The sequence below is a fragment of the Leptinotarsa decemlineata genome, unplaced genomic scaffold, assembly GCF_025532065.1.
Source record: "Leptinotarsa decemlineata unplaced genomic scaffold, Ldec_3_MD MMD2_tig00000576_RagTag_RagTag, whole genome shotgun sequence".
Lineage (NCBI taxonomy): Eukaryota > Metazoa > Arthropoda > Insecta > Coleoptera > Chrysomelidae > Leptinotarsa > Leptinotarsa decemlineata.
In genome coordinates this window covers 179,117-205,549 of record NW_027412551.1, presented here as the reverse complement: position 1 = coordinate 205,549, position 26,433 = coordinate 179,117, and the positions used below count along the sequence as shown (strand labels likewise).

The 26,433-nt window shown below is 34.3% G+C and overlaps 1 protein-coding gene and 1 pseudogene across 1 annotated transcript in view; both read right to left on the bottom strand.

Moving 5' to 3' along the window:
- Positions 1-14,494, bottom strand: part of LOC141481954 (uncharacterized) — a 32,366-nt pseudogene extending 17,872 nt beyond the window's left edge.
- A 466-nt stretch (positions 14,495-14,960) lies between these two features.
- The window catches only part of LOC111502935 (uncharacterized), a 53,606-nt gene continuing 42,133 nt past the window's right edge, over positions 14,961-26,433 (bottom strand). The window contains exon 4 of the mRNA XM_023157120.2: positions 14,961-15,209. Within this exon, the coding sequence (XP_023012888.1) occupies positions 15,048-15,209 (162 nt within the window). The 3' untranslated portion in view covers positions 14,961-15,047. The remainder of the gene's footprint in view (positions 15,210-26,433) is intronic.

The window sequence follows — 26,433 nt, the reverse complement described above, 5'->3', positions numbered from 1 at the left end:
GAATATCTTGCACCAAGAATATACAATTTACTGCCACAAAACCCCAAATCTATAATGTTATACTTTTTTCAAATATCATGTAAAACAATGGATGAACACTACAGATAGAAACATATTTAATAACCTTATACAGTGTCACCATTAAAGTGCGCACCATATGGGAAACTTTTTTTCGAAAAGTTTCAATGGAGTTCAACTTCGGCACTTGTTTGTGATTTGAATTTAACTTAAAATAATGCGGCCAACTGCGAGCCACTGACGTTCAGTGTTTGTCAAATTCAACTTTTTTTTTTTAATTGAAAAAGTGCATTTCTATATCGAATTTAACAAAAATTTACTTGAAAAAGTTGTGTCTACGGCAATTTTATATCCATATGCCAAATTTTATGCAACTAGGATAAAGTTAACGTTTTGCTTATTTTTGAAAGATATCCCCTTTATTTTAAAAAACAAGTTCGGTTAATTGTCATCAATTCATGTATACATAACAAACTCATCATGGAGTTTAACTTTTCTGATACGTTTTTACTTATACGGACATTTTTAGAAATAAATTAAAAATTTGCTATAAAAATTTCAACATGACTGGTGCAAAATTTCAATCACTTGGCTATTTTCTTAAATAAACCTTTGATTTCGAAAAAGCAAAGGCAAATAAAAAAAATGCAAATAATTTCGATAGAACTATTATTATTATTATAAATTTTAAATAACAATAATATTATAGAAAATACAAATGGGTACAAAAAATTACTTATTGATTTAAATGAGGTTGTCAAACACTTATAGCCTACATTTCAGTATGTCGTCCTCCACGTTCAATACAAATTATGGTCCTTCTACTGACATCTATAACTGCATTTTCAATACATCGGGAATTTATATTTGCACAGCACTCGCGAATGGTATTTTCCAGATGTTGTATATCAGTGAATGGTCTACTTCGGTGCACTTTTTGTTTCAGGTAACCCCACAAGAAAAAGTCAAGTCGGGTGATCTAGGTGGCCAATAATTTTCCCAGTTACGTCGAATAACTTTGCCTCTGAACATTTGTTGGAGGGACTGTTTTACAGCAACCGTGTGGTGTATTGGTGCGCCATCAAGCTGATACCATAGGTCGTATTTAATATTTAAAGGCACATCATCTAAAACTTCACTAACCTCATTATTCAAAAGGTTGAGATAACCGACGAATGATAAATTTTTCCTGAAGAAAAATGACCCAATTATTTGGTCGTTAAGTATCTCACACCATACAATAGTTTTGAAGGAATACTGATCACCACATTCAACTGTGAAATTGGGATTTTCTTGGGCCCATCATCGGTAATTTTGGGAATTTACCGTTTCATTTGAAGAGAACGTTGCCTCATCTGTCCATAAAATTTACATTTTCTTCTCTCTCTCCTTGAAACCAGAATGAAAACCCCAAAAGGACATCAAAATCTCTTTTTTTCAATGTGTTATTCTTTAATAAACATTTTCTAACACTTTCTCTCTTGTAATCGGTATTTTTTATAATATCGGTTATGCTCGTTTGCCCGTGTTCAATAATTGTTGAACAAATGTTGAGTTGGGCCCCCTCAACATATTTACTTGGAGTGTGCTTTTTCTCAAATTGATTTGCTACGGATCCTGTTTCTCTGAATTTCTACATTATCCTTGACACAGTAGTATGTTGAACATTTTTTCCTGGATGCCGTTCATTAAAAATGTTACCTATTTGCCGGTATGGTGTATTCTCACCACATATTAAAACCATTTCTATTCTTTCCTGAAGAGACAACATTATTGCAACAATAACTTAAAAATTTGACAAGTAAATCAACAAGTTTACACTACCATAGCATGCATTTTGTTTATCAAGACCTACCTAAAAATTTCATTCAACGTGATTAAGCATCCTAGTTAGTGTTTCTAAATAATCTGTAAATACTGAATATTGAAATTTTATTGTAATATCAACTCTAATAATTTTATTAATACTTATTACAGTTTTTGAGTTGTGTCTGCTTTTTCAAAATTGAAGGTACTGACGTTTGTTTAAGAAAATATCCAAGTGATTGAAACTTTGCATCAGTCATGTTAAAATTTTTATAGCACATTTTTAATTCCTGTCTAAAAATCTCCGTATAAGTGAAAGTTTATCAGAAAAGTAAAACTCCATGATGAGTTTGTTATGTATACATGAATTAATGACAGTTAACCGAACTTGTTTTTTAAAATAGAGGGGATATCTGTCAAAAATAAGCAAAACGTTAACTTTATCCTAGTTGCATGAAATTTGGCATATGGATATAAAATTGCCGTAGACACAACTTTTTCAAATAACGTTTTGTTAAATTCGATCTAGAAATGCACTTTTTCAATTTTTTTCAAAAACAAAGTTGAATTTGACAAACACTGAACGTCAGTGGGTCGCAGTTGGCCGCATCATTTTAAGTTAAATTCAAAGCACAAACAAGTTTCCCACATGGTGCGCACTTTAATGTTGACACTGTATAACCACAAAGTTTCTACAGTAAACATTCACACTCCAAATCATTCAAATACGACATATACCTGACTTTGACAACCCACCTACCAAAATAAGACACCAAAACCCTACCTTGACGATAATAATAATAAAACCAAAACAAAAGAAAACAACAAAAAAATTATGAAATCAGTTTAATAGTACTTATGTAGATATATAAATATAAAATTGTTTTTCTAATAATACTGTTAATGTATTACTGTTGTATCCTATGATAAATAAATATTACAATCTATACCACGCACAAGCTTTAAAGCTTCAGTGATGTTTCATGTCTATTTTCAAAGTTGGATAGCCTTTTTTTCTTTCTGTATGTCTGTGATTCCAAATCTATGAAATAACAAATAAAATTAGAATGAATAGCTGAAATAACAATTATATTAGGCAATAAAATGTGGAGAGCGAGGGGAAACCAGCAAATTGAGAATAGCAGAGCATGTTTGACTCATCAACATAACATCAAATGGTACGAAGCTGAGATCAGCCTCAGGGAAGAACACTGGTTCAAGAGAAAGTTCAAAGAAGTTGCATAGATGTTGTCCAACGAAGTAGACTCGCAACATATAGAAACCTGTAATCAAGCGAGAAAAACGGTCAAATCCCGCTAAGCCGGTGAAGCGGAGCGAGGGAATAGGTGAAAGCGCTCGAATGAATAGTCATGTCTTATAGGAATAGTCCAGTCTTCACCCGACGACGATTGTGGATACTAATAATCAACACATCGTAAAGTAACTTGGTTTGAAATCTTTTTTAATGTTTTGCCTATACTTTCATTTATATTTTTTCTACTGTGTGATAATTTTCATGTTTTACTTGATTATTTTATTCGTTTTATGGAAGTCTGATGGAAATCCATGGAACCACTTTCAAACAAATGATTTTCAGTATTTTTCAGTAGGAAAAACAACGGTGCGGCTTCATTCATCATCTAGGAGGCACTATTAATTTTTTTCAAATGAAAAACGGAGTTATGGATTTTTCTGGGAATTCTCACCTTCCACAATATGACGAAATGAATATAATAATGAGAAACAGGTGCAGAAAGGACAAACTTCAAGTTCACCTCGATAAAAAAATGTATTATATATTTTATATTTTTGACTATCAAAAAATGCTAAGATACTCATCTCAACATCATCAAGTATTTGTTTGAAGGTGGTTGACAATGTTTCATGTTGCAATTCATTAGTTCGGACTTCCATTGTCTAATGTGATATAAATTGATTTGAAACCCGTGAAAAAATCTGTAAAAAATAACAAATTAGCAGTAGTAACTTGGTTCGGAGTATTTAAATTTTTATTTTTCATTTCTTTTTTTATTTTTCGGTTATTACTTGTATTTTATTTCATTGAAATTTTAGTTTTTTTTGCTTGATATAATTGTTATTTTTCAGCTAATCTTTTTTTAATTTTTTACAGATTCTTTCAGGGGTTTCAAATCAATTCATATTATATTAGACAATGGAAGTCCGAACTAATGAAATGGAATAGTATCTTGGTTTGGAATCTTCTACTTTTTATTTTTTATTTCTTGTTAATAATTTATTTAATTTTCATCTCGTGTTAACAGTTATTTTTTTTTATTTTTCGGATGTTGTTTGTATTGTATTTCATTGTAATTTGAGTTTGTTTGCCTAATATAATTGTTATTTTTCAGCTAATATATTTTTTTTATTTTTCACAGATTCTTTCAGAGATTTCAAATGAATTTATATTATATTAGACAATGGAAGTTCGAAATAATGAAATAGTATAGTAACTTGGTTTGGAATCTTTCAATTTCAATTTTTCATTTCTTGTTGATAATTTATTTAATTTTCATTTCGTGTTATTGGTTAATTTTTTTTAAATCTTGGTTGTTGTTTGTATTGTATTTCATTGTAATTTCAGTTTGTTTGCTTGATATAATTGTTATTTTTCAGCTAATATTTTTTTAATTTTTCACAGATTCTTTCAGCGATTTAAAATCAATTTATAATATATTAGACAATGGAAGTTCGAACTAATGAAATGGTATAGTAACTTGGTTTGGAATCTTTCAGTTTTCATTTTTAATTTTTTGTTAATAATTTATTCAATTTCCATCTCGTGTTAATAGTTATTTTTTCAAATTATTTGTTTGTAGTTTGTATTGTAGGTATTTTATTGTAATTTCAGTTTTTTTGATTAATATAATTGTTATTTTTCAGCAATTTTTTAAAATATTTTATATATTCTTTCAGGGATTTCAAATCAATTCATATCATATTAGAGAATGAAAGTCCTAACTAATGAAATGCATCATCAAGTATAACGTGCAGTTTTCCTTCAGTTCGAATGATTTTCTATCTTCCTTGATAGATGTTGAAGGAATTTTGAAAAGTGAAATATGTCAATGTTGTTGATCGAGTTTTGATTCGATTTGTAAGAGATCTCTAATATCAGTCTGTTGAATTTTGCTACTTTCCAAATAATTTGTGGCCAAGTACAATACATTTCTAATTAGCTGTTTGAAATACACTTTTATCTCCAGATATAAGGATGTACTCTGATTTTTTGAGTCTGCGTCCCTTAGAGTAAGGTTCATTGGTTCATCGCTCCGTTCCATTCCACTTGATCGTCACAGTTGAAATTTGATTATTTCAATTGCCTACTCATAATCTATATGTTCATTTTCTGGTACTTTTGATGGCCTAGAAGTTTCACCCATATTACTACAAGGACAAAATATGTTATAAATGCATTCTCAAATATATTCGTCTTCTTTCTTGGGTCTTGAATCGGTGATTGTTGAGTTGGTGGTTGCTGTTTGCCTTTTCCAAACATGTGTAAAACACTTCAACTAATAATATCAGGCAGATCTACAGAGAAACTCTGATTTCCTTCACAAAAATGATTATTTTCCAATATTTGTGATTGTGTGATTGTGATTCTTTGAACAACATGTTTTCATTTATAATGCACTATTTAGAACTTTCTGTTCCAGACAGTATGAAACAGGTTCCATCAGTTTAATTTTTTTCTTGAAGATGATTACTTGGTGATTGAAACACGTGTCAAGGTGTTGAAAATAAAGGTTTGGTGTTTAATTCATTATCCCAATTCAGATTAGCCGTTGCTGAGTGATTACCATTTTTAAATTATATCAAGAATCTGTAACCGAACTGTAAATTTCATTCAAAACACAATCTTGGTTATCTCAATGAATATTTAGAATGTTCACCATTCGCTCATCAAAAATAATGAAGTCTGATCACAGAAAAAGATCCCTTCTAATGTTTTCAAGAAAATTTCTACTATATCGATGAGTTCGGGAATGGATATTTTGTATCGCTATGAAAATTTAAGGGCATTATATCAAGTGATCTAGGAGGCCATTTTGAAAAACTACATCTACTCATCCGACATGTCATGTCATTTGGATTTTCCTGAAATATTTTGATACTCATAGATACGATTTTGCATATTTAGTTCCAGGTGTCCGGTTTCAATTTTTCTCATTCATTATTCCATTTCGTATTGTGGTTCCATTGAATAATAAAAAAAATACACAATGAATAACCATTTTTTTTTATATTGTTCACAGGTAAGGTAGTAAGTTATAACGTAGCTTCAGAAGCCTTGTCATGGTGTCCAGTTCTACCGGCCTCTGAGAATTCGAAAGATATTCTAGCTGTTTCCTCAATGGTGAATTGTGTAGACAGAAGAATAAAAAAAATCATGTCAAATCCGGAATCCTATACACAAATTTAGAGTTGAATAAATTTATGGATGTAGCCGTTACTACGTGGTAGGAAATCATCATGGAGAAAAGAGAAATGAAACTTTCTATGTTTTTTACCACTTTCATTTATAACTAAACGTTACTGCAGTTTCGTGCTATACGAACATGTTTAAACTTATACTGCAGTAACGTTAGTTACAAATAAAAGTGGTAAAAAACATAAAAAGTTTCATTTCTCTTTTCTTCATTGAATTCAGAGTTTTTTCCAACAACCAGTTTGGATTTAGGAAAGGTTGAAGTACAAAAGATGCGATATATGCTTTAACTACTGATATCTTCAAAGCCAAGGCAAAAAAAATCCTTTAATTTGCGTTTTTGTTGATCTATCAAAAGTATTCGATACAGTGTGTCACAAACGCCTTCTGCAAAAACTTCAATTCTATAGGTTAAGAGGCCCGTATACCAATCAATGAAAAGCTATCTGTCAGAACGAAAACAAGTAATAGAAATCGATGGAATAGTGAGTTCTTCAAGGTGTGTGTGATGGAAAATCACACTATTAACCATTCACATCATATTCAATCAGTGTACCCGAATTAGGTCCTTTGGTAGTTAACAAAGTAACACACATTCTGGAAAAAAATAGGTCATTTACTTAGGAATAATTATGATGTCTTGCATTAGTACAATCCCAGTTATCATATGGATTACTAGGATGGGGTGGCGTAGCTCCATATAATTTACATAATTCAAACTTTATGCAACAGTGGACTTTGGTGATAATTTACAGGAAAAATATTAGTTATCCCAGCGATCCATTATTTCTGTGAAATAACATTCTTGACATGGGTAATACAAATATTCACTTATCGAATTTTGATGAATATCCACAGAAATAAAATAGAATTGCAAACAATTGAACATTACCACAACACTAGAACAAAAAGTAAATGTATCAATTGGAAGCCATATGAAAAAACTATTGGTCAATGGTCAGTGGAACTCTTAGTGTCAAAAGTTTATAATATGCTTACCGATAATATAAAAAAAGTTCAAATCGTAAACATTCTACAAATTCTATAATAAGAAATAGATAGAACAGTTTTCAATGATCTCATATACTGAAAATTTCTGCGCTAACTTACGAGTTGCATACATCAGATCCACTGATTATTAGAAAAAAATTAACTAATTTTAACATATTCACAAAAACTTTTCTAAATTGACATTACTCAACCGATTTTGACAATATGAGTACTCAGGCAGTGATATTTTGATATATATTCAGGAACTACTCCAACTGTTTCATTCTATTTTATCTTAACTGACATCATTCACAAAAATTTCAAATTGTATTTTATTGTTATACTTGTAATTCAATAAATGTCACGCACGAGCTCTATTAGCTTCAGTGACTTGTCATGTTCATTTCTGTGTTTGTCACATGTTCATTTTTTATCTTTTTATACGTTTTTGAAATAAACATCATTATTATTATAATTTTTTTTCAACCGTAGTATGCGCTGGTCAGGCCTTATCCCCCGAAGCCCCTATACATTCGGGAGGGCGCGCCAGTATTATCAACCAACGATCACTCCCCACACCGTAGGGTAAGTGATCATTGGGTCCAAGAATCATGTGCCCCGAGCAAGAGCAGTGAGCCAAGAATGACAGCCTTCTGCATCTATCCGGCTAAAATGTCTGCCTTAGTGCGGCAAGCCGGTATGATTCTAAGGTTCGAGAGTAGAGAGGGCATCATTCCACTCAGGGCTCCAATAATCAGAACAACCATCTTGACAGAGTGGTCTGGATAGAGTATGCGGACTACGAAGAGAAAACTCGATATTTCATCCGTTTTTCCTCCTCTTTTCGGACGTTATTCGTTTCGCCAGTAGCAGAAAACTCCATGACAAATATAGTCTTATTCTGATGGTTGTGAAGGACTACATCAGGCTTTCAGCTTGTATGAGCCTGAGAGTGAATAACGAATAGTTCCAATGAAGTCGGCACTTCTCATTCCCCATAACGAATTCAATATCCCCCGGAGTGTAGGGCAACACCAGTGTCTCGTCAATACCAAAGATGATAATATAGCACTCTTAGGGCCGCGGTATGACGATTTACCTAGCCCGAGACCGCATTTGCTGTACATGCAATAGCAAGTGCATTAGGGTCTCCGACGCCTCGCGGCAGGCCCTACATCTTGTGACAGGAACATCTATATCCATCACGTCACTGTGGTAGACTAAGGTGTTGAAGACACCATCCTGGAAAACCACTCGACCTGAGGAATGCGAAAGTCAGGCGCTTTGATAAGCTAAGGTCTTCAATGTTATTAAAGAAGACCCCATGCATTGGCTTATTCTTGTGTTTCCGCAGAAGTGAGGTGATATCTGCGGCTTTTATATGTGCTTTTTGCTGAACGGGTTCCAAATCGGTGACAGAGTTGTGATCACATCGTTCAGTGTCGAAAATTAAACCAAGTTCATCAGTTGCTCAGGCAGCTGCCCTAAAAAGAAATGCTCCAACTCCTGAACTTTCACTGTCGCGGACCATGCAGAGAAGGGGACCCGAAGTCCTGACGACTTCATAGGCTACATCCAGTATCATTCTATCATATGGACACTCCAAATTCAAAAGTCCGCGGCGTCCCTGTTGTCTGTGGAATGGACGATTTGGGATGCAAAGTTCTATAGAGATGCATAATTTTTCGGATCTTTACGTCGATTTGGTACAGCTCCTCCTGAGTCCACTTCACTACTCCAAACAAGTAGAGTAAAATTGGAACGGCAAGCATATTTGTTGCAGCAACTTTCCTCGACAGTTCCGATGACCCGATCACTCGAAGTTTGTGCTGATTCATGCTTCAGAAGGAGTTCTTCACTGCTGTTACCTCTTGTGAGTGGCGTTGTTCCACCCCAAAGTAAGTAAGTATATGTCTGTCCGGCATCCAAATTGTGTAAGATCTTCCATCTACGAGCTGCACATCCTCTTCGTAGTCCCCGCATCGTCCTCTTTTGAGATGGACCACTTGTCTATCCCGAATTTTATACCGAAAGCATGCGTGTACTCTCCAACCACCCTCAAGGACTGATGGAGATCATTTTCTCCAGAGGCATTATATTTAGGATCATCCATATAAAACAAATGGGTGACCTTGTGTCTCTGGTTTCCGGGGGTGCCACAGTTATACCCTCGAGTATTTCTGAGTGCAACGGATAATGGTAAAAGTGAGATGCAGAAGAGAAGGGGACTGAGGAAATCGCCCTGAAATATACCCCTTATAATAGTTATTATTATCAATAGTCCACTGATAATCAATTGGGTTGCGAACATATTTCATGAAAACAAACATTCATTTACTATTGGTGAAAGATGCGTAGTATGTTATAGCGTGTGAATAGGGAAAAACTTAGTATAGTGGGTTGAGAGAAGAAAGTGGGGTTTCCGTGGCGAGTTATGGCAATAGATCTGATGAGACCATTAGCAAAGAATTCCAGTGAATACCAGTTTTTGTTGGTTCTCACTAACTGGTTCACCAAATTAACCTAATTGCATCTGCTGCAAAAAGCAGCAAACCGATTGAGAAATTTCTCTACAACGTGTTTCAAATATGGAATGTGCCACAATATATTTAATGACCGTCAATTCATCAGTAAGTCAATTTCAAATTTGTACGTGACTATTAATTTGGATTTTGGTACTCAGCATTCAGCCTCCACCAGGCAAATTTTGTTGAACTATATAATCGCACGATCTGTACTGCTATAAGGAGTTATGTGGACCAGGATCACGACTATTAGGATCCGTTCTTCTTGAATTTTCTAAGATTCATTCCGTTATTATGGAAACAGTAATGTTAATAACTTGGAAATGAATTATCTTGAAAAATGGACCAAAAGCTGGGTCACTGGAGAGGGATTCATATTCGTTAAGCCCATGAGCGACGTGGAATTCATAGTAGGGGATGAGTTTGAGAAAAATAAAGTTTTCTCGAATGCGGTTCATGAGAAACTATCCAAGTTACTTGATGTCCTGAAAAATCAAAATGCAAGTAATGCGGGACAGTGGTATATGAAAAATATTAAGTCATGTAAAACTGTCAAAATTCTTCAATGATGATTAAAACGATGATTTCGTCTCTAACACTCTCTTGCCTGTATTGTGTCCCTCGATATGCATATATTTTGAATTCCTGAATATATTTGTAATGAGGCTATTGGTAGGTAAATAATCAACTATAGTGGCTTAGTTATTGCCTTTATCATGTAGAAACAGTGTTACGTTATCCGTAAAATTTTATAAAAACTCCTAAAAGGTAGGCAACCAGGAATACATTTCAATTATCTTTCATATCACATATTTATTATCTTTCATATCACATCATCGATGAAATGAGGAAACCTTTTGTTTGTAGCGATAGGAACTATCGGAAACAAAAAAGGGATTGGAGAGTTTTTTTTTATTCAGAAAATGACTCGAATGTCTTGAACGCTGAATTCTGTCGATTGCATAGTTTACGCTTTAGGCGGTTTTAATTGATCAGTGTTCCTTTCGACAGTGATATTTGGTTGAATAATTCGTCGGATTGGATTATCAACTGTCGATTTGTCTCTAGGGAGGATTTTAGATATATCAGTCCTTTTTTTTGGTGGAAAAGGAAGTCAACGTCTCGAGATTATTAGGGAATCGGTAATCGGAGGCGTTTAACCCCATATATTGAAATCATCTCGAGGAAATAAAAATTACTCGGAAGAGAATATATTCGCTGGTCGCAATACCGTTATATTCATGGTGGCCTCGTAAGGATATAAGTGAACGCCCGTTCCAAGAAGTGCAGTACTCCGTACAATCCAGAAATCTGGCTAAGTACCGCATAGCGGAATTTGTTCTTGATCATTTATTTTGCTTTCCGTAACTTCCACGGGCCAATATCTGCCTTTAGTAATCATCAACGGGGAATTACTCTTAGCGAATATTGTTTAAATGTTTTCTGTCATTTGTATTAGTTACGTAAGTTTTGCGTAATGTCTTTAGGGGACTGGACGAAGACCTAGGTACAATACAGATCTCATCCACTCCTCTTCTTCCCTCTCATGAGAGTTTTCTAAGTGCACAAAACCCCCCCAACCATTTTAAATCTTGTTTTATTCATTATATATGTATAGATACCTAAGCCAGTATATAATATATTTCTATTAAATTGATACCGAAGTCTTTCTAATTGTTACCTGCCAAAGTTCATTATCAATTGGTTACTTTTTAGAGTAGATCTTATAGATTCAATTTCTCTAATTTCTTCATTTTGAGTCAGGGTTAAATATTTGAATCTATTGGCACCCGTTAAAGTGACACCTAGTATTTCAGGAACTCACCCCTCTCTCCCTGTTCAGGCTAGCTGTGAGCATAACCCTTTACTTCACCTTGTTTACGTAACCATTTGGTATAGTTTTTTTTTGTACAGTTCAAAGCTGATAAATTACGTAACAACAGTTATAACCGTATTTAATATACATTGGCTAGAAGCCATCATTCAACCCAAACAAAGTTCAAAAATATCAGCTTAAAAACCATGTACAGGAAAAATGTATTGCCTTATTTATTTTCATTGGAAATGGGCGTGTCACAGTCAAACTGGATTGTGCCGAAAATAGCTGGTATCGACTCTGGCTACTAACCTTGCACCATGAAATTGGTTGAAAATGTTCATACCAAGTGCCATCTAGAGAAAGAAGTTCTACCAAGCAACTTATTTCAACAGCTACTAATTACCTATTAGTTTCCAAGAAAAGAGCAGTTTCAATCTAAATTCATATTTTTATATGAATCGAAAGTGAGTTTCAATTAAAGATTGTTCATAAACGCATAATGGGTCGCTTTCTACTTTGCTCATATTTTCATCAAACTGCTGGAATATATTTTGTATATCATATTATAATTTTCAAATTCAACCTTTGCCATTCAGTTGAACTGGTGGCGATATGTTGAAGAGCCTCCCGTTATATCGAACCACCCTAGTTTCCCCCCTAAATACGGGCTACCGTTGCTATAATGAGATAGGGTTCCAAAAAGCAAAATATTTGCATTCGAAAATGTTTCGAGATAGCAATGGAAAGTTTCTCTATTTCTTTTTCTACAACTTTGACTGCAAACAGCCAACTAGATGTTCCTGATCCAGTACCATTCAGCAATATGCAAATCATGGATGCAAAATTCGAACTATTCTGTTCCGTAGATTGAATAAGACGTGGTTATAGTAGATTTTCTAAGGCAATATTCATTAAAAACTTCTAGGAAAACTGTAATGTTTGGTCACTAGTAACATGCAATATGCAAAATCATCAACTAATGCCAACTTGTTAGGAGTTCCAATCATACCTGTCGATCGTATTATATATACCGTTGCTAATTGCAACTGTTTCTTAACTTCAAAGTATTACAGTAACTCAATTAATACACGAATTAGCATAAAATTTGACTTCAACTTTAAAGCATTCAATTCAATTATTTAGGTCGTAATTAGACGATAACAAAAAATATACTGCACGAAAAAGTTTGCTTTTTTATTTAGCAAACTGTTTTAATGATATATTTCAAAAACTGTGGTTTTGATTTTTAATTGAGAATAAAAACATCCAAATAAACATTTTTATCATTTTTATTGAGTTTTACTATCAAAATAACTCACAAAATAGTTTTCATTGTATTGTATTGGCCTTGATAACGTTGTTCGAAGTTCATAATGTCCTGGTGAAAATGCTCTCCTTGCTCTTCTGAATACGATTCCATGTTGTTTTTGAATTTATCTAAATGAACATGCAGCATATGTACTTTTAATGATATCCTGCAGCCCATGGCCTCAAAATTGTTTAGCATATTCTCAACTAGAAATCCAGAAGCGACTGCTTTGAAACTGTTCTAACTCGCTTTTTGAGTACGATTCAGCAGCGTTGGGAACAAAAATCCCAGCTTTAACCTTTGCTTCTGATGAAATCGGAACTTCTGAGTTTTTCAACAACAGATTGTTTCATCAACCCTAACTCAATGTGCAGAGGTAGCATTAACATTTTTTCCGCTTCAACAATTGGCTCAAATTTCACGTTTTCTTTCCCGACACAAAGTTCTGTTCTTACAGGCCATGACCGTTGAGTATAATGCTCAGCAACCGCTTTGGTATCCCATAAGCACAAATAACACGGATACTTTGTATATCCGCTTTGAAGTCCCATAAAAAATCTTACCATTTTAAAATATCCAATCATTTGCTAGTTATACTCACGATACTTTATAGATTCTAGCAAAATTTTAGCACTTTCATAATTTTCTTTAAGATGTACTGAGTGAGCAATTGGAAGACATGGGAATTCATTTCCGTTGTGTAATAAAACTGTTATTGAGCTTTTTGTGGAGCTGTCAATAAATAAACACCATTCGCTGGGAACACAAAGTATGCCAATTTCTTCAAACATATCTTTTATGTCATTGCAAAAACAGAGTCAAATTTATTTTGTCAAAAATGTTGAGAATGTTTCATGCCTTGTCCGCTAATCCGTGATATCAACATCATCCAGCAAATTCCACTGTTTTAAGCGAAAGCCTAAAAGCTCTGCTTCTTGTTTTGACAAATTTAAATCTCTAATCGAATCATTAAAATATTCTGTGGTGATGAAATGATATTTTGGTTGTTCTGGTGTCGATAAAAACTCTTTATCGAAATTATTTTTATGAGAACTAAGAGATGAGCTACTTTTCTGTGATAATTTTTTCGGTGGCTCAGGAACTGGTCGTGTCAGATCGTGTGCGATTGGAGCAGAAGAAGATTCAAGATATGGATATTCGAGAGGTTTTGCATTTTTACCTCTACGTCTTTTGCTCGGATTCACAATGCAAAAGTATCAGTCGATAACATGATCTTTTGGTTCTCGCCAGATTCTTGGTATTGCAAATTTCATAGACCTTTTCTCACCTCGATACCAACCTAAAATATGGAAATAAAAATTAATATGTCTATTTTATTCAATTCAACATTTAGTTAAAATTTTATTACCTTCCAAACATCTTTTACAATAGCTACAAGCAACATATAGAGCCCATGTATTGTCTTGGTTCCGTACCGGAGAGTCAAATTATGTTTCGTAGATTCCACAGAGAACGTAAGATGTATTCAATTCGTATTTTACATTTGGAACTCTGATAAATTGCCCACATATATAACAAAATGCATTAACATATTATTAACACTTTCTCGACGACATTTTAAGTTATTCTAGATTTGTACAAAACGCTTGATCGTTGTTTATCACTTTAGTACCGTTTATCAGCACTGTGTGAACGTTAAAACCCCACCTTGATCGCGTGGTATTTTTGAATGTATCAAAAATAATTGAAATTAATAAAAAATTCAAAAATGAGTTTTATTACTATAACTAATACAAAAGCAAATCTTATACCAAAAAAAGGTATTTTCTTTTCGTTTTTGTACATAATTCAGCAGAAAATCATAAAATATTTGATCAAATTGATCAAACAGCAGTCAACTTCTCTTACGAAGTTGACTCTTACGAAGTTTATAGACTCAAACAACAGATCAATCATCAACGAAAGGTCCATAGGCAATCCGTTGCAAAGCCTATAGTTCGCCAACTACCAGTGAGTTAGAAATTAAATCTAAACAATTGAATAATTCAGTCGCAATTTTCTGATATCTGAAATCAAGGTGAGTCATATATGAAAGTCCACAAATTCATAAAACCTTTAATATTCTTCAACACTACAAATCAAAAACACCCTGCTTGAAAACCACTTTCATCAATTTTTGGACACACTTTGAGAGTTTACCGGTGGAATGAAATCTTCTTGGGGAATTTTGAGAAAATCTATATTTTCATCCTCGTCCGCATTGTCGGTGACGTTGGATTGTGTCCTCATTTCGGCTCTATTTTTTGCTGATGAAATTCGGGCAGCGAGTATCTGAAAGTTCGAAATGCATTTATGTTTTGATTATTCATCCGACAATAACATTTATATTGAAAAAAAAAACAACGTGAATGACTAGCACTGATATTTTTTAGATGCGGATTTAGCTACCGCTTTTGGTAATTAAAGAATAACATAAAAATAGGCACAACTGATTTTTTTGTGATGATTTTGATTATAAAAATATAATTTATATTAAAAGAACGATATTTTATGTTCAAATTGAAAGTGGTATATTTTCAGGAAATGTTCACAATATTCAAGAAAGTATCCCATTAGGGTTTCATTGTTCAACATTTTGAACAGACATGACTCTATTTTGTCAGAACAGCAATATTTTGTAGATTCAAGAGATGAACGGATTCTGTAGATGTTTGCTAACCATGGAACATAAAAACATAACGCTAATTGGCGAAGGCCAAGAAAGAAATATGCGATATGCAATTCCTGTACAGAACAGTAGTTGTTTACAGCTGATTCTCGGCCTCCCCCCACCACTATGACGTATTAATTGCTTTTTTTATTGGTTGTTGTTTGGTGAAGTTTTTTTGTTGTGCAGTGAAGTCAAGGCGTTGTGACTTCGAAGTGTCTGGTGCATGGATCGTTCAGATTTTTTTTTCATATGAGATTTTGTGTGTTTATGTGTGTGTGTGTGTGTAGAAGAATGCACGGTACAGGGTTTCATCATGTGCTTGTTTGTCTATGTACAAACATACGTCTGCATACTTCGAAGATCCTCCAAGTAATAAATGCTCCATCGGTGTTAGGGCACCAAGTTAGTAGTGGAGTGACGTCACAGCAATAACCGTTCAACGGCTAGAGAGCGACATGTTCACTCCACGACGTGTGGCAGAGTAATGCGTATTCATCGGTCTGCCCTCACCTCTCCCGAAGCGATGAAGGTTCGCTCTAGCCCCGCTATCGATGGTGACACAACGGCAGCCGAGGACCGTTTGCCTAGCGTCTACCCTCTCCGAGACCGCAACGACCATTGCTTGCTCGTACCGGCAACTGTTATCGCATCAAGTTGGGAGATGGGCTTGGCTGTGACGTCAGGCATCTCTAGTGGATAGCAACTAGCAATGTGAATCTTTCACGGTTTCATGGTGGGGGTGACTCACACTGTTTAATATAAAAGAAATGCCTGGCACACTATGAAATCAGTAGACGAATATATCTGCAGCAGTTAGCAATTGGTAGAGTGTTATTCAGTTCGTAATAGAAGGAAGACGGTGAGTGTATTTGTCTGTTGGAAATTGTTTATATTTTCATATATATTTTCATCATGTCCGTTTCAAAAGTAGACTTGAATAAAATTAATAATTTGATTGTACAGGAGGTTGAAATACTAGAGCAAAAGGCCTTATCATCATTGCCAATTGATGAAGTGTACATAATTAAAAATATGTCAACTTATTCTACACGATTTGGTAAATCAATTTTATTAACTTTGCAAGATGTGAGCAATGATAAATTATTTAAAACATGGCTACCAAAACGTATTTCGTTGCAATTCAGTGATGACGATATATCTTGTATCAACTCATCAGGTGGTAAATATACGATGATGTATTTAGGACAGAGCCAACAAAGTTTTGCTGGCATGAAAACGCGATCTCTAGTCAAATTCAATATGATTGAATAATAGTAATAATTTATAGTGAATTTCTTTAGGTCATAGCTTACAAAGTTTTTTTGGTGTGAAAACGATAACTCTAGTCAAATTCAATATGATTGAATAATAATAGTAATTATAATGAATTTCTTATTGTTTTATTAATATTCATATATTAGATGATAATTATATGGAAATATAAACATTACTAACTTAGTTGAATACACTCACTTTGTAACTACAAGTAAAATGGGAATGTGAGTATTATATCACTGAAAAATTGGAGGTTGCTTATTGTTTTTTTTATTCGATTTCAGTTCCACCATTTAAAGATGTGGATGCAGTACGCAAGTCAAGATTGGGTCGATATTGTAGATCTCAAATCATCGGTTCAACATTTGTCGTCTAAATTGAAGGTGTTGGGTGATGGAGCCGAACATGCAAGCGTTTATGATATGAGTGTATGCTATGATGAAAAACAAATCGAATTATGCCTTCGTGATGCTGAGAACTATTGGAGTGGTGCAGAAGTTTGCAACAAATTTTTGGATAATGAATTGGAATTGTGGCAACTTTGTGAGGTTATGATTGAACTGAACCTAAGAAGATTCCTGTATAGCCTCCAACCATACTTGCCAGAATGGATTATTCATCACTTTGAATTGAATGATGAAAATCGAGAGGAAATTGAAGATGGTCGCGAAAATGATGATTATGAGGAAGAAGTTATTTTAGATAGTCTGTATGTTCCTGTAAATCATAAATAATGTCAAATAAAAAACTTTGTATTATTTTCATGTTTTATTTATTTAAATCTGATGAAATACAATAGAAAATGATTACAAAACAATAAATATGATATAAAATACAATACATGATATAAGTCAGTTACAAATAAAAAAAAAAAGATCATAAAACAGTACATGATAGAGTGAAAAAAAAGTGTCAATATCTGCTATGAACTGAACCATCCAATGCATTGTATGTTAAAACTGTATCATGCAAAATTAATGCATATACTTTAGTGTTGTCTGGAAACTTGGTCTTCCTCGTCTCAAACTCAATCTTTATATCAATAGTTGATGATTTTGTTGCATTCGGTTGATGGGAACAATCGATGACGAATAGTGGATTCTCTCTAAATTGTCCAATGTCCATCAGAGGTTCACTCATATCTTTATCATAATAACTTCGCTGGAAACTCTCAAAAGCATAATAAGCAGGAGCATCAAGTTTTTTATCGAAATTCAAATTCCAACGCTCATATGGATAAACTTCAGAATTCAAGTATACTCGAATACTATTGATATCAGCAGTTGTGAATTTTGTAATATCTTGTGTTCTATCTTCAGATGTGGTAGTACTTTGGAATGCGATGATGACAAAACGAGGAGTTTCCAATGCGTTAGTTGTTTTGATGGCCCATATGTCTGAAGAAGTCCCACGTAATGATGGTAGTTCATAGAGGTCCCACATACGATACGCCAACTTGATTTTGGCATTCAGACCGCTTTTGTTTATTCTACTCAAAAGTTTGAGCTTGTGTTTATCATCTGGTACAATATGCCTTATTTTCCATTCGATTTTATTTATTTCCAAATCAGCATCAACCTCACCTATATATGAGTTTTTGAATGATCGAGCGATAATCAAAATCAATTCCTGTTTGGCATTCAAGATACTTTTGTTGTAATCTTCAGCAAAACCCATCAAATATTTCAGTGGTAGTTTTCCACTAAAAACATGACTGTTTGTATCCAAGATATCTTGCTTCAATTGTGAAAGTCCCCAACCAGATGTCAATAATGTGTTAGCATGAGATTGTCCAAATGATATCATGGTTTTCATTGTAGATGTTATCCCAGGTTTTCTAACAACAGCCACTTGTTCACCACCCATTTCATAACGAATTTCGTCAAAGAGAAATGCAATTGCATTATTCGAGAGATAGCATGTTTTCGCTACATCTTTGGGGGTGAATTTACCTTCTATGTAAATGAAGCTCTCGGCAATATCTAGTATAACATCTTGATTATTGATTGCAATTCTGATTTCATCCGAATTCCTGAATAGCGGTGATCCATAGGGCTTATATGTGTGCTCATGTAAACTTATGAGAGAATGATCGAGCACTGGTTCATTGAATATATTCAACTTTTCATTGTTTGTTTCGAGCACCATTGTTATTTTCTCACTTTCAATCCAATCGATTTCAAAAATTTAAGATCACTCACAGACAGAGCGTTATGTGCTAACTGTTTAGCATACACTTGTGGAATGAGCTTCTTTTTATGCACACCTTTCTTTTTGATAGTGCAACTCGTTTGGGATTGTTCAATGCGATTTTGTCTATTATAAATGAAACCCATAACAACAGTTATTCGATTTTCTTCAATTCCAAAATAATGAAAATCTCTTCTTCACTTCCAAAATCGATAAGGTTATTTTTTTCATCCAAAATACGCACTGTAATGTTGTGAATCAATTGACGACCTTCTGGACTGACAGGCATATATATAATACTGTGTGGTTCTTTAGTGAGATTGTAGCCAGGTTCAACATCAATATCGAATGAGAAAAGAATGTGGGATTCTTCACCATTTATATATGAACCAGATATTATATTGCAATCTAAGCGGATAAGTCTCACAGTTGTAATGTTTATTGGTAATGATGATTCATGTATCTGATTTGGTGGAAATATTTCATGAGCGAACCCCATCATTTCTGCTATTGAATTTGGATGTGTCAGATCAATTTCATATTTGGATCGCATTTCACATTTGAATGTATTATTATTGGCGTGTAGATAGAAAATATCATCTGCAACGACATCATTTGGTTTTTTATCATGAAACAATCTGAACATGATATGTTTCTGTATGACGGCATTGATCTCTTCTATTTCATAAGCACCACATGGAATTTCAATTGTCAACTTTTGGGGTATCGATGAGTTGTCATTACTGATTCTAAAACTAACTAAGTTATTAGCTTCAGTTATATTATTGATTGTATTGCACCCATAGAATCCCAAAAGTCCTAATCCATAACGACTGTTCCTATCCAATTCAATTGGTGGAAAAAAATCCGCACTCAAGACACTTGTCCCGACAGCTTGTAGCTCGAACTTTCGTGACATGACTGATGAATATTTTGAAACACATTTCAATTTATTATTGTACACAGCAACAGCACATTTGAGACAATTTACACTTTTTGGAAGGTGTTGTATTGTAATAAGTATCATTTTTATTGATACCAATATTCACATCCTCTATATTACAAATACAACACATAGATTTCCGAGGTATAGGACCGTCATTAACATCCGATTCTGAATTTTGATCGTGGTGGTGGTGCTCATAACAATATCTATGTTTCATTATATCGATGTCATCTTGCAGATGCTTAGGCAACTTTTCCCAAACATATGCAATCTCATGTGCAACACATGCAAGTATCACTTCCTTAGGCATATTTGCAAGCATCACTTTATCCATTTTTTTCAAGGTACCATATTTTGAAAACATTCTAAGTGAAAACCCCATTCCCTTGATAGCCTCCCGATCCAGTTTTGGTGTTGAATCCATTTTTATTTGGAAAATTATTTAGAGAGAAACTGCAAGCACAAGTGACCACAGAGAACTGTATTAAATTTCTGTTGTCGATCATAGTTATATTTGATTTTTACATTCGAACATTTTCGAAAGAATCGAGTCAATTCCAATGGTGGGGGTAGATCTCCAAAACTATCGAAATATGTGACTTCTTTCCCACATTTTTTATATGCCACCCAATGTGTTCCTGGTCCACTTATTCCATCTAAATTAACAATAGCTGTCTCGTTTTGTTTTGGACCTGAAGATGGTAATCTATCACGCATAAAAACACCACGAAAATGTGGAATTTTCATTTTTTGTGCATAATAACTGAGATCGAGATCAGTAAGAGGCCTCTGAGGTAGGGGTTCAATTAGTTTTTTGTTTTGTTTGTGGCTTTGTATGGTTTTAAATATAGTCCTAAACCTTTACGGTATGGTTTGAGATATATTCCACTTCCGCGTTTGCCTAATGCTACAGCCTCCATGGTTTTATTGTGACGATTGGCTTCCATTAAAGCCGCTCTGCTGGCTTTTGCCGAATTCACGGCCTTGGTAATACCAGCAGCGGCTCCCGCCAAACTTCCTAGTGCGGATAGTCCAGCAAAAATTGGTATCAATGGTAAAAGTCCACCGATCTTGGGAACAGGAATTATGCGTGGTGTGCGGATTTTCTTCTTTCCACCGGCAGCTTTAAGGTATTTACGTGCCGCCTGCAATGCCACAGTGATAGCTTTTTTGCTATTATTCGTCACAAATTGATTCCCACCAGCTTTCTTCAATACATTTCGCACTTTATGGACTATCCCAGCACCAAATGCAACTTTTTTAATTTTATTTTTCTTCGTTTGTTTCCTCTTACATTTTTTCTTATTGGTACTACAACCCATGCCCATATGTCTTTTCGCTTTCATAATGTTGGTGACAAGTAATGCAGCTGCTCTTTCCCCAATACTCGCGTCCTTCGATTTAACCCTATCCCAAGCGCTGTATTCAAGTTCTTTGTCGGCTAAATGTCTTGCTGCAAGATCGGATGGATGCTTAGAATATTGAATATCGTGTTTTTTGCATTCAATATCTAATTTATTGATTCCAGGGTCGTTACGAGCTAAACGTTGTTTCAATTTTGTACCCGGTCCACAGTATTGATAACCTCCGGGTAGATGTAATTCGAAAGGAAGTTTGTTTATTAAATCATTAACAAAACCACAACCTCTTTTAATTTTACGATCACTTTCAATACGTCCGTATCGTTTGATGGTACACATTGAAATGAATAAGCTAATAACATTTATATAGTCTCCAACCACGGCACGATGCGCATTGTAAAACAGAAAGAAAAGTTTGCTGTAGATAATCTAGATGAGAAATTTGGTTGTGGATTGAATGGACAAAGGGTATTCAGACATGGTCCACTACTTCCATCATCAGTTCGAGGACTCATTATAGGACCTTCAAATTGTGGAAAGACGAATGCAATGATATCACTATTAACACATCCACAAGGACTGAGATTTAGAAATGTGTATCTCTATTCGAAATCACTCAATCAACCTAAATATCAGTACTTGCGAAGTGTTCTGGAACCTATAAAAGGATTAGGTTTTTATACATTCAGCAATAATGCAGAAATAGTGGAACCCTCCGACGCTAAGCCTAATTCTGTTTTCATTTTCGATGATGTGATATGTGAAAAGCAAGATATTATTAGATCATATTTCTGTATGGGACGTCATAAGGATGTTGATTGTTTTTATCTAGCACAGACATATTCACGGGTACCCAAACAGTTAGTGCGTGACAATACCAATTTCATTATAATGTTCAAACAAGATGAGACGAATTTACATCACATTTATTCAGATCATGTTTCACCCGATGTAACATTCAAACAATTCCAATTGATGTGTGTTAAATGCTGGGAGGACCAATATGGATTTCTAGTCATTGATAAGGATAGAAAAATAGATGAAGGTAGATATCGCAAAGGATTCGATAGTTTTATATACCCATGATCTTGTTTTTGGAACTTATTCGATCACTGAATATTGTAGTGGTCACTTCACCAACGAATTAAGCTTTAATTCAAAAAAAGGGCATTATGAATACAAAAAAAGATCCTGAAAATAAAAACAATGAAATAAATTTGAAACGTCAACTAGTAGAGACAACAGAAGCTGTCAGGCAGAAATTCAACTCTATCAAGAATGATAATATTGAAAATCGTACGACACTTGAAAGATTGTATGAGCCCATAATGAAACCATTGAATGTTTTATCATCAAACGCTACTTCTAAATCACCAGTGTTATCACCAAATCATGGAACTGTTCAATCTACTTCAAATTATCCCATGAGTACTCCAATAGGAAGAAAACAATCTTTTGGTAGTGTATCATCTGTGAATAGTGACACGAGCACACTTCAAGACGATATGAGAACAACTCTATTCGAAACACCATCATCGTCCCACATCGATTCCTCGGATCCTGACATCTCACCTGTTATGAATGAAAGTGGTGAAGATGTTTTGATGAAACATTTGAATAATATAAAATCTAGAAATCCAGCATATGATGGAACATTTGGCGTACGTATGGATCCAATTACACAAAAGCTGAAAATGGGAAGTCTAGTGGTAAATTTCAAAGATGGAAACATTTCATTTTGGGATGCTAATAAAGTGAAAAAATATGAATGCGCAGGTAGTCCAGAATTGTATGATATGATTTTTTTGAAGAATCCACAAGATGTTGATAATGAAGAAACTCGTCAAGTATATTCCAAAATATTGAAAATAACGAATGCTCCATATAAACAATATCATCTGAAGAATGGTTTTAAAAATACAAATTCTAAAAAATTTCGTGAAGTTATCAAACCTCTATTAGACTCACGACAATATCCAATAAGAAGTAGAAGTAAAATTGGTGGAGCACTCAAACGAGTGAAAATGGAGAAAATATATAATTCTAAACCTGTGAATTATGTGTACTGGAATTCACCGAAAGAGTTAGTTGCTCGCCTACGACTATTGGTAGCTTCAAAGTCAGCCGGACATACCGGACATGATAATGAAATAATTTCAATAATTGAAGAATTACGTGAAGAAGGTATAATATATTAACATATTCACATGTAATGATCACTGTCACATCATCATTCAATGCAGTAACATTATCACCTTTTCTCTTTAATCATATTGAAATAGAATGACTAATGAAATAAGTGATGTCAAACGACAAGTTGTTAATGAATTACATAAACCTGCAAGACGTAATTTTCGTAGAAGAATAACCACCATCAAAGGTTTTGCAGATCTATGGCAAATAGATTTAGCTGAACTGCAACCTTATGCAAAAAGTAATGAAGGATACCGATATATACTTGTAGTGATAGATTGTTACTCCAAATATCTGTGGACTGTAGCAGTTAAAGATAAAACAGGTAGTACAGTAACTAATGCAATGAAACATGTACTGAAAGAAGCCAAATACTCCCCCAAACACATACAAAGCGATCAAGGGAAAGAATTTTTCAATAAAAGCTTCTCATCTCTCATGCGAGAATATAATATCAATCATTATTCAACATTTAGCACAAAGAAGGCAGCTATAGCAGAAAGAGTGATTCGTACAATAAAGGCATGGCTCTACAAGGAATTTTCGATGAGAGGTCACCACAAATGGCTTGATATTCTTCCAATTATAACTAGTAGATATAATAATAAAGTTCATCGTACAATAGGTATGGCACCCATCAATGTTGATTCAACAACAAAATTAAAATTCAAGGGTATCAATGGAATTGGAGGAAGACAAAGTAAACCCAAATTCCAATTAAATGATATTGTACGTATAAGTAAATACAAACATATTTTTGAAAAGTCTTACACTGCGAATTTTACCACGGAGCTATTCAAGATTGTTAAAATTAATAAAACCATCCCAACGACTTATAATCTTGAAGATATGAATGAACAGCCGATTAGAGGATGTTTTTACGAAGAAGAGTTATTACGAACCGAGAATCCTGACGTATATCTGATTGAGAAGGTGTTGAAGAGAAGAAAAAATAAAGTATATGTAAAGTGGTTAGGCCTTCCTAGCGAACAAAATTCTTGGATTGATGAATCAAATATGGTTTAAATGTATATAATAGTGACTTTTATGAATAAAGTAATATTAAAGTTCATTATTGTTTTCATTTCAATTATAAGTATGTGAACTGAAAAATATTGCAGCGGTAAACATTGCCCCAGCCATTCGCAATGTTCTGTGTATACCAAACCAAATTAATTGTATACTCCATTCCCGCTTATATTTTTCAACTCACGATATTGAAAACACATTATCATTCCCAAAACTAATCGCTGTCACTTTGAAATGCAGTATCCAACTCTTTTTGCCAATTATCTCTCACTGATAATGCTGTCTCATAAAGCTTAGTCGACTCCTCAAGCTCAGCCTGAGCTTGCATTCTCGAACGTTGATGGAATTGCTTATCTTTACCAATTTTTGAACGGAGTTCATCAGCATCTTTAGACATTCTAGCCAATTCAACCTTCGCTAATGCAATCTTGGCATCTAATGCTTCAAGAGTTTCATTATTAGCATTAATAGCTCGCTCACTCTTTTCAAGTTCAGCAATAGTCATCTGTGCCTTTACAAGACGGCATTTTGCTTTCCTTTTCATTTCCCCAAACCGATGGAGGGGGCTGAAAGAAGATAGCGGTTCAGCTTTCAAATCACTCTTCATTTCTTTAGGAGTACCTTTTGGCTTCCTCTTCGATCTGTCACTTTTCGTTGCGGGTTTTTTCTGTCGCACAACACTTTTGGATTCTTTCTTTTCTTTAAAGTCAGTGACAATCGATGAAGATGCCTTAGTAACCTTCCTCTTGATTGTTCTAGATTTCTTATCAACACCAAGAGGAAGGGTAGATGAAGAGTGTTTGAGTGATGATAATTGCGAAACGATCGGATTTTCAATAATAATTTGCTCATTTGGTTCTGGCACATCTGCAAAGTTAACGAAGTCGTTAATATCAAAATCATTTATCGAATCTTGACTCGATAAATGTAATACTGGAATATTTTCAAAATCAGTCTGATCGATATCAACAAGTGGTGAACCATCTTCAGCAATCAATAGCGGCATAGAGCTCATGATTATTAAGGTCTGAGGAATGATATGTGATAGCAATAGAATGTGGATAGGAAAGGTGATGATGTTACTGAGACCTCACCATTTATAGAAGAAAATAAACTAGCGCATGCGCTCTTTCATCAACTGGCACATGCGCTCTCTCACTAAACTATTCACGCATGTAACAATCTTTGTCATTTAAGAGGAAAACTTTGTGTTGCATGCATGTATTTTTAAATGTTAGAAAATAATACAAATAAATTCAAAACATATATATATTTATTAATAATAGAGGACAATAACGATAATAAAAAATGAAAAATGTTAATATGTCTCTGTGGATGTGGAACTTTCTTTGACTCTATTCCTCAATAGTTGTTGCTCGTGCGTCAAACACCAACATTGAAAAAAATGGATTCTCCTATTGGGGTAGAGTTGACCAACCTTCTCACACAGATCCCAAGTACTTCTACATGCATTGCATACATGATTCCAACAATTCATGGAATATGTATCACAACGCAAACAACGTTGCAGTGGAGTTGGAACGGCAGCACAGGTACCACAAATATTTCTACAGATACCTATATTGTTAAATATTATAGGTTCGGAACACTTCAGACACTGTAACTGTTGTTGACGATAATCCGATTTTGTTCGCTTCGGTGGATGAGAAGGAGGCGATAGTTGAATCCGCAACACGCAATCACTACACATACCAGTACATGGATTGATTGAATCCTTAGGTCTACTTATTTGACAAAAGTAGCACACAATAGCCCCTGCAATCATCATTGGGTAGACACACACTTTTGGTTTTTCATTCCACTCTTTTGGAAACGGCATTTTACTAATTC